We start from the raw sequence: 14,657 nt of genomic DNA on the forward strand, positions 1-14,657 counted from the left end.
GTGTGGGTCTTTGAGAGGTGAGATCCAGTGGGGGTGCACAGAATGGATTAGGGGTATTGGTGGAGAGGCTGGAGGGAGGGACTACCCACAGAGGGCAGAATTTGTGAAGGGGATGCTCGATATTAAAAAGAAGCTGCCAATGAAGTGCCCCTCCACATCCCACCCGAGGCCGGAACAGAGTTACTTTTTGGGCTTTCCTCCTTCTCTTGAACTCCTCCCACCTGCCTAAAATTGAAGCTGGGCAAGAATCAGCCCTGAAGTGGTCAATAATTGGCCAGCTAAGGGCTTCAATTGAGGCAAGGGTTGGTGGTCCAGCCTAAGCCTCGCCTGACCCAGAGTGAAATTGTGGGGAGGTCAGGGTGGGTAGGAGCCTGGTGGGAAGGCCTTTCATGAAGATTTATGGCCATCCCCCACCTACAAACTTGCCAGTGGAGGAACGTAAAATTCTGCCCCAAAGTACGATGGAAGTTTGCAGCAGAGAGAGGACCCATGAGTCAGACTGGAAATTTTCAGACACAGCAGCAATTTTACACCTGCAGTTTTCCTACATAGCTATCTCTGAGGCACTCCTTTTCTTGTGCCCCCCCCCCCTTTATTCATTTATGTGCATTCCTTATTGACATCAACAAGCAGTGATTCAGCTTTCATATGTGTTGATGGCAACAAACTCTACCTATTCATGGCTTCATGACTGCTCAGTATTCCCTGTCTCATATGAAGACATGGATGAGCCAAAACCAGCCCATCCAGAACTCTGCAATTCATAATTGAACACATCAACCGCATCAGCAAGACTGATTGCTTCACCTTCACAACTTGTCCCTCACAGGAATGTAAAATAAAGCTTGGCTGACAGCACAGACAAACATAAAAAGATCCACTTTTATGATGCTGAGAAAGGAAAACTTCGTTTGATTGATAGCTTTATGATGTTAGATAAGTTTTTTTCGTGACCTCTTTTGTCAATGATTCAATGTTTATTTTTACATGATAAAATGTTTATAGTTTCTATTATTAATAGTTTAAAGGTCTGGTTGAATGGCATTTTATAGCAACAGCAGTTTTTTTTAAAAGAAAATTATGAATGGGTGTTCTTATATGTAGGCCACACATGCCAATATTAATACAAGATTCATCGGTTCTGTACAGGGTATATATTGGATGAATGGATATGAAAGTGCCGTGTGTTGGCATGGAAGGCATGAAGGGTTATTGGGCTGGGTGAGTGGCATGAGTCGGCATGGGGGCGACATGAGGAGTGGGTGGGAGATGAGGGGTAAGGTCTTTCAGGCCCAAAATATAAACAAACAACTGAGGACAAAGTCTCAAGTTGCAGGTGATATGTTTTTGACTTATTTTGGTTAAGACAGTGTTGTGGAAGCAGTGTGATAGTGGTGGAGCTATTTGGACATATTTCCTGCAGATAGTAAGGGAGGCAGGCGCAGACATACAGGTAGGTATAGTAGATATCAGGTAGGTTAAGGATTGCCCTGGGGCCAAGTATCACCCACTGGTGATGTAAGAAAGCAACCAACCCAGAGCTTAAGTCAGCAGTGTGGAGCTAAGTAACAAAATGTAAAGACATGCCATGAAGTCCTCTCTATACCTATGCCCTCCAACATAAATGTGTACATAGTTCAGTAATTTCATTGCAGACTTCTTGGCAACTTCTACAAGATTGTTTAATCGTGTGTACAGCTTAGACATCCCGGATAGCAACAACCCAACAATACAATATGGGGCAGTTTTTGCAATACATCTTGGTCTGTAAACAAAAGCAGCATGAAATGGGAAAAGGCCTTATTAACCAATGATATTCCAGGAGCACCACTTGGTTTCAGGAAATGAGCCAGGAACAGTGCCTAAGGAAGCTATGATTTATGAATGAGATAGCCAGAAGTTGCGCCACCTCTTCACGTTGACTTGGAACCTCAAACCAGGGAAAGGTTGACTTAGTGACCACAAAGGTCACCATCACCTGAATGTTCTCTGCCACTTGATCATTCCAGGCAGGAACAAGTGGCATCTTGAAGTTCAGTGTGTAATTATGCATCAGGGAGATCACAGAGGCAGTCTCTGCAAGGAAAAGGGACTTCATCCTCTTCTGCCTGAAGAGGGAACACCAGATTGAAAGAGCAAGTGGATTCACCAGAAAAGCAGCCTTCTTGACCGTTCAGGGACCAGTGATTGCATGCACATCACTCTGTGAGGGTGCCCTCTCCAAACATGAAACACATCTCTGTGAAAACTCATCTCTGTGAATACCTACTATTCTGACAGCACCCATAATGCATTTATCTCGCGAATGTCCACACTACCTACTGACTTTGGCTCAGAGTACAAAAGTAAGGAAGTTATGATGAACCTTCATGAAACACTGGTTTGGTCTTAACTGAAATATTGTGTCCAACTCCCACCACACTTTATGAAGGATGGGAAAGAGTTAGTGAGACTTATTAGCAGAAGATACTTACAAAAATTGTTCCGGGGATGAATGACTAGTTATATGAATATATTGGAAAAGCTGAGGTGTTCTCATCAGAGAACAGAAGGTTAATAGAGGTGTTCAAAATCAAAAAGGCTTGAACAGAGTAGATAGGGAGGAACTGTTCCCTTGGCGGAAGAGTCGAAAGCGAAGGACACCAATTTAAGGTGAATGACAGAAGTGGTTAAGATCTGAAATGCATTGCCTGAGAGTGTGGCGAAGGCAGATTCAATTGTGGCTTTCAAAAGAGAATTTGATACATATTTGAAGGGAAAGAAAATCAAGGCATGTTGGAAGAGTGATAACTGAGTTGCTCTTGAGGAGAGATTCATGAACATGATAGCCAAATGGCCTCCTTCTGTGTGATGGTCACACACTTCTTGCATCATAATAATGGGAAAGAGGAAGAATTAAATTAGATCATCTTTAAAATGTACCGTACTTACTGGGAATGCATGTTGGCGATCGCCCACTCCATTTTCCTGTTTTAAGACAGGTTCTTTTCTTGCTCCCAAGACGCCTGTAGAAGGGGGAGATGCACTCATATTCCAGTTGTGTGTGGGGATGATAGAAACCTGCTGGCAGATTCCCGATATGATGTACTGGGATTTTAGTGGGAGAGATTTGGGACAGCTCTTTATCCTGTATAATGGATAATAGTCTATGTAGTGGTGTCTTCCTGATGGTTAAAACAAGCAACATAGGATTTGTTATAGACATCAAGTGACAAGATCACTGATATTTCAATGACATCATACAAGTCTCATCATTAATGAATACTTAAGGATTATGCTATTGGATCATGCGTCTGTTTGTAACTCTGGCTGTGTCTGAGAGGTTGTCTGGACCTTTGGCCAGGATTTTATCAGGCTGACGGGGGTCTTGATCAGTGGTCAGAGATCCAGCAATGAATTCCCATCAGTTCTGTGGCAAAGGTCTGATGGAATCAAGTGCCCTTCAAACAATTAAATGGGCACCTGTATACCTTCCCCACAACTGAGGTCATGAGCAGTGGAAGTCCTGTCTGCAAAGAGCTGCTGGAATCCTATATCAGTCCCTCTTCTGCCCTCCAACTCAATCAGGGAAGCTTTTGCCACCATGGGAGACTAGTATGGGGCTTCTCCCACAATTAAGTGGGCTCAGTCGTATCTTTCCTAGTGTGAAGGACTGCATTAAATCCAGCCCTGTGCGTGTAAGTGTGTCAACACCTGCATGTCAATCTGTACTAGCAGCATGCATGAATATGACTGATGTGGGAGAAGTGGGTAGCAGTCAGTGGGACTGAGTGTTAACAGAAGACTTCAGTTGGGACAGATCATATGAGCATTAAATTACACCAAGGACTCATACAAGAGCCCTAAACTAGAAGGGGGGGATGGTTCCAAGAACAGAAGGTTTAAAAAATTAAGGGTATATGAGGGAATATAGGATAGTGAGGGGGGGACGTCATAGAATCCCTACAGTGCAGAAGGCAGCCATTTGGCCCATCGGGTCTCCACTGACTCTCTGACAGACTATTTTATCCAGGCTCTCTCCCCCGCCCTATCCCTGTTGATCCCACCGATTTCCCATGGCTAATCCATTTAATCTACGCATCTTGGGACACTAAGGTGCAATTTAGCATGGCCAATCCACCTAACCTGCACATCTTTGGATTGTGGGAGGAAACCGGAGCACACGGGGGAAACCCATGCAGACCCAGGGAGAACATGCAAATTCCACACAGACAGTAATCCAAGGTTGGAATTGAACCCGGGTTCCTGGAGCTGTGAAGCAGCACTGCTATCCATCGTGCCACCATTAACTGTCATTGTGTGGCAGGCTGGGGCAGGAAATGTAAACAAAAATATGCAACACAGAGCAAATCCAGAGTTGTGAACAACTATAAAAAATCAAAGCTAAATGTTCTTTATCTAAATACACAAACCATTTGCAATAAAATAGATGAGTTGATAACACAGATTGTAACATATGAGTATGATATATTAGCTATTACAGAAATATGGCTGCAGGGTGACCAGGACTGGATGCTTAAAATTCCTGAGTATACAAGGTTCCAAAAGAACAGGCCAAAGGGGAAAGGAGGTGGGGTACCACAGTGGCAAGCACTGCTGCCTCACAGCTTCAGGGACCTGGGTTCAATTCCCATTATGGGTGACTACCTGCTTGCAGTTTGCACGTTCTGCCTGTGTGTATGTGTGTGTGTTTCCTCCTTGGGATCCGGTTTCCTCCCCCAGTTCAAAGATGTGCAAGTTAGGTGGATTGGCCATGCTAAATTGTCCCTTAGTTTCCAAAGATGTGCAGGTTGGATGTGATTCTACGTGGTAAATGTATGGGGTTACAGGGATAAGGTGGGGGAGAAGGCCTGGGTAACATACTCGAGTCAGTGCAGACTCGATGGGCCGAATGGCCTCTTTTGCAATGTAGGGATTCTATGCTTTCATGTAGCATTGTTAATCAAGGAAAGTTTCAGAATAGTGCTGAGTCATGATATAAAGGCAGTAGATAGTGATGCAGAATCGGTTTGGGTTGAAATCATGAATAGCAGGAAAAGGAAGTCAAGGGTAGTCAATAGACCTTCAAAATGTGGCCTCTCAAGAAGTCAGAGCATAATTGGGGAAATATCACAGACATATGTAAAGGGAACTGCAATTAACATGGGAGATTTAAATCTGCATTTTGATTGGACAAAGCAAACCAGCAGGAGAAGCATGGAAGAAGAATTTATAAAATCATAGAATCCCTATAGTGCAGGAGGAGGCCATTTGGCTTATCAACTTTGCACCAACTCTCCGACAGAGGGTCCCACCCAACTCCACGTGTTTACCCCACCAATCCCCCTAATCTACAAATCTTTGGAAACTAAGGGGCAATTTAGAATGGCCAATCTGCCTAATCTGCACATCTTTGGAGTGTGGGAGGAAACCAGAGCACCTGGAGGAAACCCAAGCAGACACGGGGAGAACATGCAAACCTAAGTGTGGAATCGAACTCGGGTCCCTGGCACTGTGGGTCAGTGGTGCTAAACACTGTGCCACCATATGCCCCCCCACCCCCTAGGTGGCAATTTGAGGAGGGTATCAGCAATTCCTTTTTAGAGCAGTATATTGTGGAACCTAACGGAAACAAACTATTTTAGATTTGGTTTTGTGTCATGAAGAAAGATTAATAAGGGATCTTGTGGTTAAGGATCCCCTAGGGGGTAGTCACCACAATATGATAGAATTCCAGATACAGTTTGAGGGTGAATGCCATAAGCCCATAACCATTGTCTTCAACTTAAATAAGGGCAATTATAATGGTGTGAGGGAGGAGTTGTCTAAGGTGAACTGGGAAAACAAGCTACGATACAAGTCAGTAGCTGAGCAGTGGCAGATATTCAAACAGCTGGTCCAAAACGCTCAGCAGGAGTTTATCTCAATCAAAAAGAGGGATTCCAGGAGAAAGGGATGAAATCCATAGTTTACACAGGAGGTGAAGGATAATGTTAACCTGAAAAGCAGAATACACAAAATAGCAAGGGATAGTGGTAGACCAGAGAGCTGGGGAGTTTTTAGGATCTACCAGCAAAAGGTTAAAAAATGTTTAAGAAGGGAGAAAATGAATTTTGAGAGAAAACTTGCATGCAGCATAAAAACAAAGAGTAAGCTTCTATGGATATATAAATAGGAAACGGGTGGCTAAGATAAATATGGGACTTCTACTGAATGAGGATGGTGAACTGATAAAAGCAAACAAAGAAATGGCAGATATGCGAAATACACTTTTTGCATCAATCTTCACTGTGGAAGACATTGCAAATATCCCTATCATACTGGCCGATTTCAAATAACATGATAGAAGTTACAAAAATACCATCACATGGGATAGAATATTAGAGAAACTCAAGGGGCTAAAGACAGACAAGTCGCCAGCACACGATGAACTACACGCCAGGGCTTGAATGGAAGTGGCTGCAGAGATAGTGGGCATATTGGTTGAAATCTTTCATAACTCGCTAAATTTCGGGAGGGTACCAGAAGATTGGAAAACAACCAATGTGGTGCCCTTGTTCAAAAAGGGAGAAATGCAGAACACAGGTAACTATAGGCCAGTTAGGTTAACATCTATTATTGGCAGGGTGCTGGAGTCAAAGAGGAAATAGATACTCATTTAGGAAAGTTGAATATAATCAAACCTCGTCAACATGGTTTTATGAAAGGTAAATCATGTTTGACAAATTTTCTCAAATTCTTTGAGGATGTAACAGGGAGAGTAGATAAAGGGGAACCTATAGATGTAATGTATTTAGATTTCCAAAAAGGCATTTGACAATGTGCTGTATAAGAGTCTGGTGTATAAGGTAAAAGTCCATGGAATTGGAAGAAGTGTGTTAGTATGGATTGAAAACATAGAAAACACAGAGTTGGAATAAATAGGTCCTTTTCAGAGTGCAAAGATGTAACTAGTGGAGTACCGCATGGATCAATTCTTGGCCCACAATTGTTCACATTAATGACCTGGAGGTAAGAACAAAATGTAACATTTCGAAATTTGCTGATGACATAAAGATAGGTAAAAGGGCAAGTTGCAATAAGGATATTGTGTTTTTGCAATGGGATATAGATAAATTGGGTGACTGGGTGAAAATCTGGCAAATGGAGTTTAATATGGGGAAGTGTGAAGTCATGAACATCAGTAGGAGGAATCAAAAGGCAGATTATTGTCTAAATGGAGAGCGACTGCAGGTGAGTGAAGGACGGAGTTCTAGGTGTTCTAGTGCATGAATCACAAAAGGCAGGCAGGTCCAACAAGTAGTTAAGGCAAAAGGCAATTTGGCCTTTTTTGCAAAGCAGTTGGAGTTTAAAAATAGGGAGATTTTGTTGCAATTGTACAGGGTGTTGATGAATCCTCACCCAGAATACTGCGGACAGTTTTGGTCTCCTTACCTAAGAAAGGATATTGTAACATTGGAGGCAGTCTAAAGAAGATTCACCAGGCTAATTCCTGGGATGAGAGGGTTGTTCTATCAAGAGAGACTAAATAGTCTGGCTCTGTATTCCTTGGAGTTTAGAAGAGTGAGGAGTGACCTTATTCAAACATATAAGATCCTAAAGGGGCTTGACAAGATGAATGGTGAGATGTTTTCACTGGTGGGAGAGTCTCAAAAAAGGGGACATAGCTACAATAAACTGAGGTGCATAGAAATTTCTTCTTGCAGAGGGTGGTGAATCTTTAGAATTCTCTACCCCAAAGGGTGATGGAGGCTGGATCAATAGAAGTATTCAACAAAGAACAAAGAACAATACAGCACAGGAACAGGCCCTTTGGCACTCCAAGCCTGCGCCGCTCATGTGCCCACGAGACCATTCTTTTGTATCCCTATTCAAAGTGGAGGTGGATAAATATTTAATAGATTAAGGAATAGAGGGCAATGGGGAAATGGCACAGAAATGGAGTTGAGGCCAGCATAGATCAGCCATGATCATATTGAATGGCAGGGCAGGTTTGAAGGGCCTGGTGGCCTACTCCTGGTTCTAATAATAATAATAAACTCTTGGTTCTTGTGTTCTTGTGTATGCGTAAAAAAGAGAAACCTGGTCTGTAAAAACTACACCTGAGAATATTACACTGCTTTACAATTACAGGTTTTAAACACACCTGGTTTGAGGCTGTGTTGACAAAACTTTCTGTCTCACCAGGTTCGGGATCTTGGGTTTCTTGCAAGCTGAAATAGAAAAATGCAAGTAAGCAAAATCATAGAGAGGAGACATTGACTTCACTTCCATCCCTCCAACAACTGACTGCACTCAGAGTACCACTTAGTAAACTCTGAGATTAAAAATATCCCCAATGTAAAGTTTTACTTTGAGTTCAGGATAGAAGATGCTAGTTGCCATATAGTAGCATAATAGCTTTAGCAGTGCAGACAACACTGAATGGATGACCCACCTCAGCCTCCCCCTGAGGTCCCCACCATTGCAGATGCCAATCTTTCGTCAGTTCAATTCATTCTACGTGATATCAAGAAATGGCTGCAGGCAGTGACATTGTGAAGACTATGGCAGGATTTTCTGGCTGTTCCCGTCAGCAGGATATGCTCCCACTGACTGCCCCCACTGACTGCACTCCCCACCCCCCCCCCCCCCCCGCCCCCCGGCCCCACCCCCCCACCCATCGTGTGCGAACAACTGAACTGACACCCCATTGACAGTGGCAGGACCAGAAGATCCCACTGCTAGCCAATGGCAAACCACCTCTACTTCTGCAAAAAAATGCTGTGGGTGGGGGAAGGGGGTGGTGGTGGGAGTGGGGGGATGCAGTGCAGCACAAAACATCACCCTGCGGGTTCACACAGCATTCTGGCAATAGTACCTATGCTCTAGAACTAGCCAGACCCCTAGTCAAGCTGTTCCAGTACAGCTATAAAACTAGAATCTACCCAGCAATGTGGAAAATTGCTCAGGCATGCTGTGACTACAAAAAGCAGGACAAAGCCAATTACCGCCCCATCAATTGGCTCTCCGTCATCAGCAAAGTGATGTAAGGTGTTGTCAAAGGTGTTATCAAGTGGCACTTACAAAGCAATAACCTGCTGACTAGCACTCAGTTTGGGTTCCACCAAGGCCACTAAGCTCCTGATCATGTACAGCCCTGTTCCAAATATGGACAAAAGAGCTGAACTCAGGGGATGAGGTGAGAGTGACTGCCCTTGACATCAAGACAGCATTTTACTGTGTGGCATCAAGGAACCCTAGAAAAATTGGAGTCAGTGGGAATTGGGGAAATGCTACTGCTTGGTGGGGTCATACCTAGTACAAAGGACAATGGTTGTAGTTGTTTAAAGTCTATCATCTCAGTCCTGGGATATCACTGCAGATGTTGTGCAGGGTACTGTCTCAAGCCCAATCGTCTACAGCAGCTTCATCAATGAACTTCCCTCCATCACAAGCTCAGAGTGAGGATGTTTGTGGATGATTGCACAATGTTCAGTACCATTAGCAACTCCTCAGATACTGAAGCAGTCCGTGTCCATATGCAGCAAATCTTGGGCAATATTCAGCTTGGGCTATGAAGTGGCAAGTAACACTCATGCCACACGGTGACAGGCAATAACTATCTCCAACAAGAGAGAGTCTAACCACCTGCGCATGACAATTCAATGGCATTACTAGCAGTGAATCCCCCACCATCAATATCCTGGTGGTTATCACTGACGAGAAAATAGACTGGACCAGGCATATAACTACTGTAGCTACAAGAGCAGGCCAAAGACTGAGAATTCTGTGGGAAGTAACTCACTCCCAGTTACAAGGCACAGGTCAGGGGTGTGATGGAATACTCTCTAATTGCCGAGTGCAGCTCCAGCAACACTCAAAAAGCTCAACACTATCCAGGACATGACAACCTGCTTGATTGGCACTTTATTCTCCAATTTCCACATTTTCTTCCTCCACCACTGACTCTCAGTAGATAGTCAAATATCTTTTCCCAAAGGTATGGGACTCTAAAACTGGAGGGCATAGGTTTAAGGTGACAGGGAATAGATACAAAAGTGTCCAGAGGAGCAATTTTTTCATACAGAGGTTCTGGAACAAGCTGCCAGAGGTAGTAGAAGAGGCGGGTACAATTTTATCTTTTAAAAAGCATTTAGATAGTTACATGAATACGATGGGTATAGAGGGATATGGGCCAAATGTGGGCAATTGGGATTAGCTTAGGGGTTTAAAAAAAGGGTGGCATGGACAAGTTGGGCCGAAGGGCCTGTTTTCATGCTGTAAACCTCTATGACTCTACACAGTGACAGTAGTGTGTACAATCTACAAGATGCACTCACCAAGCTTCTTTCAACAACATCTTCCAAAGTCATGACATCTACTACTAGAAGCAAAAGGTAGCAGATGTATGGACTTACCACCACTGGCAAGTTCCCCCAAGTCACACACCAGCCTGATGGGGAATTTTATTGCCATTCCTTCACTGTCTCTGGGTCAAAATCCAAGAAATCCCTCCCTAACAACACTGTGGATGTACCTACACCACATGTACTGTAGCGGTTCAAGAAGGCTGCTCACCATCATCTTCCCAAAGGCAATTGGGATGGGTAATAAATTCTGGTCTAGCTAGCAACACTTGCATCATATGAATGAAGAAATAGAAAAAAGGCAAAAGTAATCCAGAGGTGATTAATGATCTAGACATATGGCCTGAATAATATGCTGGGGAACTGAGGGTAGTTTCTGCACTCAGAAGCCAGTGATCTTTCAATTTCTGGTCCCGCATTCAGAAAGTGCCCAATGATACATTGATTGGGCCTAATAAAAGAGAAGCGTGGCTTTAAGGCCTTCGTCTCGCCCAATGAGTAGTATAGGGAAGAATACCCGTTCTCCAAGGTCCTAGGTTGTGACCCAGAACGGTACCGCCATAACTTTAAAGGGCTCCCTGAAACGGGACAGTGGCAGGGGACCCAGCAGATGCAAGATTGAATAAAATGTCTACTGAAGAAGTGTAATTGAGCAGCTTGCAGGCTTCTAAGGTGAGTGTATTTTACTTAGAATTCTGCTGTCTCCAAACCTTGGCACTGTTCAGAGGTGGCATTCTTTTTAAACCTCAGCAAGTTCAACACTTCTTTGCATGGAGTTGCTAAAATTCAACTCTGCTTTACACAGTGCTGATTTGTCTGCAAAATAGGCTGCTCTCATGCTAAGAATGCAGGCTAATGATTGCTTTTAGCTAGGGATATGTTTGTTTTAATCTGAGTTAATGCATTTTTGTTCATTTGCTTTTTCCGCTGGGGTTTCAGACTACGGTTTTGATTAGGTTGATTGACAGAATTACATACTTAAGGGCAGGAGCTAAGCTTACAAGAAAAAGCAAATTGTCAGGTTCTGAAAGAAGCAAGAGGTCTCTCTCTCTCTCTTTGGAGGCTGCTGTTTGGGACCTACTAGGGGAAATAGGGCTCTCTCAGTCTCTTTCTTCAGAGGTGTTCTGGAGACTCAAGGACTGGCAGCCCAAGTACAAGCATGTAAGCCTGTGTGTTACTAACAGATTTTGAAGAGGAGTTTAAGTCTATAAGAGGAATATTGTTTAAATTGGAATTAATAGAGATAGGTTAGCAATTACAAATTGTAGCTTGTCATGTTTAAGTATTTCAATGGTTAAAAATTAAGCGAATTTGTTTGTTATAGTTCAACTGTATTGTTAACATATAGAACATAGAACATAGTTAAATGAAGTTTGTTTTGATAAAAGCTTCCTGGTGTGTCAACAGAATCATACCTGGAGCGAAACACCTTATCCTCACTCTAATGCCAAAAATAAAAAAACTGTTGAGGTCTAGTCAGGCTTCATAACATCCTATGGGGTTTCTGATCCATAACCTAACACTCCAACAACCACAATCACCTTCTTCTGTGCTAGGCATAGCTCCAACCAATGGAGAGTTTTCCTCCAATTCTGATTGACTTCAGTTTTGCTAGGACTCCTTTGGTCAAATGTTTCTTGATGTCAAGGACAGTCACTCTCACTTCTGAAGTTTAATTATTTTGTCCATATTTGGACTAAGGCTATAACAAAATCAGGAGCTGAATGGCCATAGCAGAACCTAAACTGCTCATCAGTGAGCAGGTTATTGCTGAGTATGTGCACTTGATAGCGCTGTCAATGACACTTGCCATCACTTTGCTGATGATCAACAGCAGTCTGATGGGGCAGTAAATGGCCAAAATGGATATTTCCTGCTTTTGTGTACAGGACATAATTGATCAATTTTGTTGTTAGACGTCAGTGTTGTCATCCCAAGGATCCTGATGCTGGTGGGGACATTATCTGTAATGCACGATTCCATAAGTATGAGCTTTTCCTTCACTAGTCTGTGGGATAGCGCTCCCACTTTGCAGGGTCAACAGGGCTGGTGTGCTGCTGACATTTCTGATGCTTAGATTGATGATAGGTGATCTGCCCAGTTTCACTTTTCTTAGACTTTGTAGTGGTTTTATACAACTGAATGTCTCACTAGGTAATTTCAGAGGGCATTTATCAGTTGACCACATAATGTTTGAATAGATTTGGGTTTGCTCATACAAGGACTGCAGCCATGATTGTATTGAATGATGGAGCAGACTCGAGGAGTTAAATAGTCTACTCCTGCTCCTATTTCTAGTGTTCTTGTGTTGTAGTTTTCCTAGTACTTTTTCCTCCAATGATTGTTTTAAGTTCCTCCCATTGGACTATTATTAGGCCAGAATAGTTTGCCAGGCTTAATAGTAATGGTGATATCAGATGATGAGATTACAGATTTTGTTTGAATACAATTCTGTTCCTGCTGACAGCCTACAATGCCATATGGATGTCCAGTTTTGAGCTGCTTTTGTTCTGAATCTAACCCATTTAGGACAGTAGAGTCACACAGCACAATAAAGGATGTCCTCAATATGACGACAAAACTCCATAGAATTGTGCAGTGTCACTCCAGCAGTACTGTCATGGACAGATGCATCTGTGACAGGTAGATTTGAGATTTGAGAGGACGAAGTCAAGTAGGTTTTTCCTTTGTGTTGGTTCTCTCACCACCTCTTATACGTCCTATTGTCTGGCAGTTATGTATTCATGATTCAGTCACCTCTGTCAGGAATGGTGCTATCGAGTCAATCTTGGACATTAAAGCCCCACAACACTCTGTCCCCTGGGATTATTTGATGGAACCATCTAGAGAAAGCTCTATGCTGTATCTAACATTTACTGCTCATATTCTGGGAGCATTTGATGGGATGGTGCAGAAAGAACTTTATCTCATCTAATTTCTGCTATGTCTGCCCTAGAAGTGTTTAATAACGCAGTGCAGAAGAAACAGTGTAGAGGGTGTACTTTATATAGTGCAGAGTGGTATTCTGAATCTAAATGTTGGTAGTACCTACTTTGGGATTCTCTATGGGGCAGTGTAGAGATACATCAGCACAGTTCATTGTGAGTTTCCAAAATTGAGGGTAGAACCTGATCTCTAATAGGAATAGCTAATATAAATTACGACTCCAATCACATGCAGCATACAAAGTGTGCACTGTCCATGTTGAGAAGAACATAGGCATTTTTAGGAATCAGAGTCATAGAATCACACAGTGAAGAAGCAGCCCTTAAGCCCGTTGGGTTTGCACCGACAGGTGAGAAACACCTGACCTCCCACGTAATCACATTACCAGCACTTGGTCCACAGCCTTGAATGTTATGACATGCCAAGTTCCTCCTAAATCTCCTGCCTCTCACCTTGAACATATGTCCCCTCATGACTGACTCTTCAACTCAGCGGTACAGCTGCTCCCTATCCATTCTGTCCATGCCCCTCATAATCTGGTATACCTTGAGGAGCTCGACTCTGTCTTCTCTGCTCCAAAGAAAACAACCTATCCAACCTCTCTGCATAACTTAAATGTTCCATCCCAGGCAACATCCCGGTGAATCTCCTCTGCACCCCTCCAGTCCTTCCTATAATGTGACAACCAGAACTCCCCACAATATTCTAGCTGTGGCCTCACCAAAGTTCCATACCACTCCAATATGACTTCCTTATTTTTGTAATCCATGCCATGATTGATATGGGCAAGTGTCCCAAATGCCTTTTTCACCACCCTGTTCACATGCCCTTCTGTCTTTAGAGATCTATGGATAAACACACCAAGATTCCTTTGTTTCACATAACTTCATAGTGTCCTACTATTCATTGAATACTACTTTGTCAAATTGCTCCTTCCAAAATGTATCACCTCACACTTTTTAGGGTTAAATTCCATCTCCCCACTTGACCATCGTGTCTATATTTTCATGTAACCCAAGTCACTCAATCTCACTATTAACCACCCAGCCAATCTTTGTGTCATCCACAAACTTACTAATGCTACCCCTACATAATCATTAATGTCATTTATATAAATGACGAATAATAAGGGACCCAGCACAGATTCCTATGGTACGCCACTGGACACAGGGTTCCAGTCACAAAAGCAACCTTCTGTCATCATCCTCTGACTCCGACAACTGAGCCAATTTTTGAATCCACTTTATCAAATTACTCTGTATCGCACGTGCCTTCTTTATAAGTCTCCCATGTGGGACTTTGTCAAAGGCTTTACAGGAATCCATATAATCTACATCAACTGCATGGGAAACATGTCCATAAATTTTTGATTGATTACATATC

At 43.0% G+C, this 14,657-nt stretch overlaps 1 protein-coding gene across 3 annotated transcripts in view; it reads right to left on the reverse strand.

The window, feature by feature from the left end:
* Positions 1-14,657, reverse strand: part of pamr1a (peptidase domain containing associated with muscle regeneration 1a) — a 122,857-nt gene that overhangs the window by 11,886 nt on the left and 96,314 nt on the right. For all 3 annotated transcript variants that reach the window (XM_078221221.1, XM_078221223.1, XM_078221222.1), the window contains 2 exons: positions 8,126-8,192; positions 2,932-3,164 (listed from right to left, as the gene is read on the reverse strand). In XM_078221221.1, coding sequence (XP_078077347.1) covers positions 2,932-3,164; positions 8,126-8,192 — 300 coding nt within the window. The remainder of the gene's footprint in view (positions 1-2,931; positions 3,165-8,125; positions 8,193-14,657) is intronic.

Source organism: Mustelus asterias, chromosome 9 (assembly GCF_964213995.1).
Source record: "Mustelus asterias chromosome 9, sMusAst1.hap1.1, whole genome shotgun sequence".
In the NCBI taxonomy this organism is placed as follows: Eukaryota; Metazoa; Chordata; class Chondrichthyes; order Carcharhiniformes; family Triakidae; genus Mustelus; species Mustelus asterias.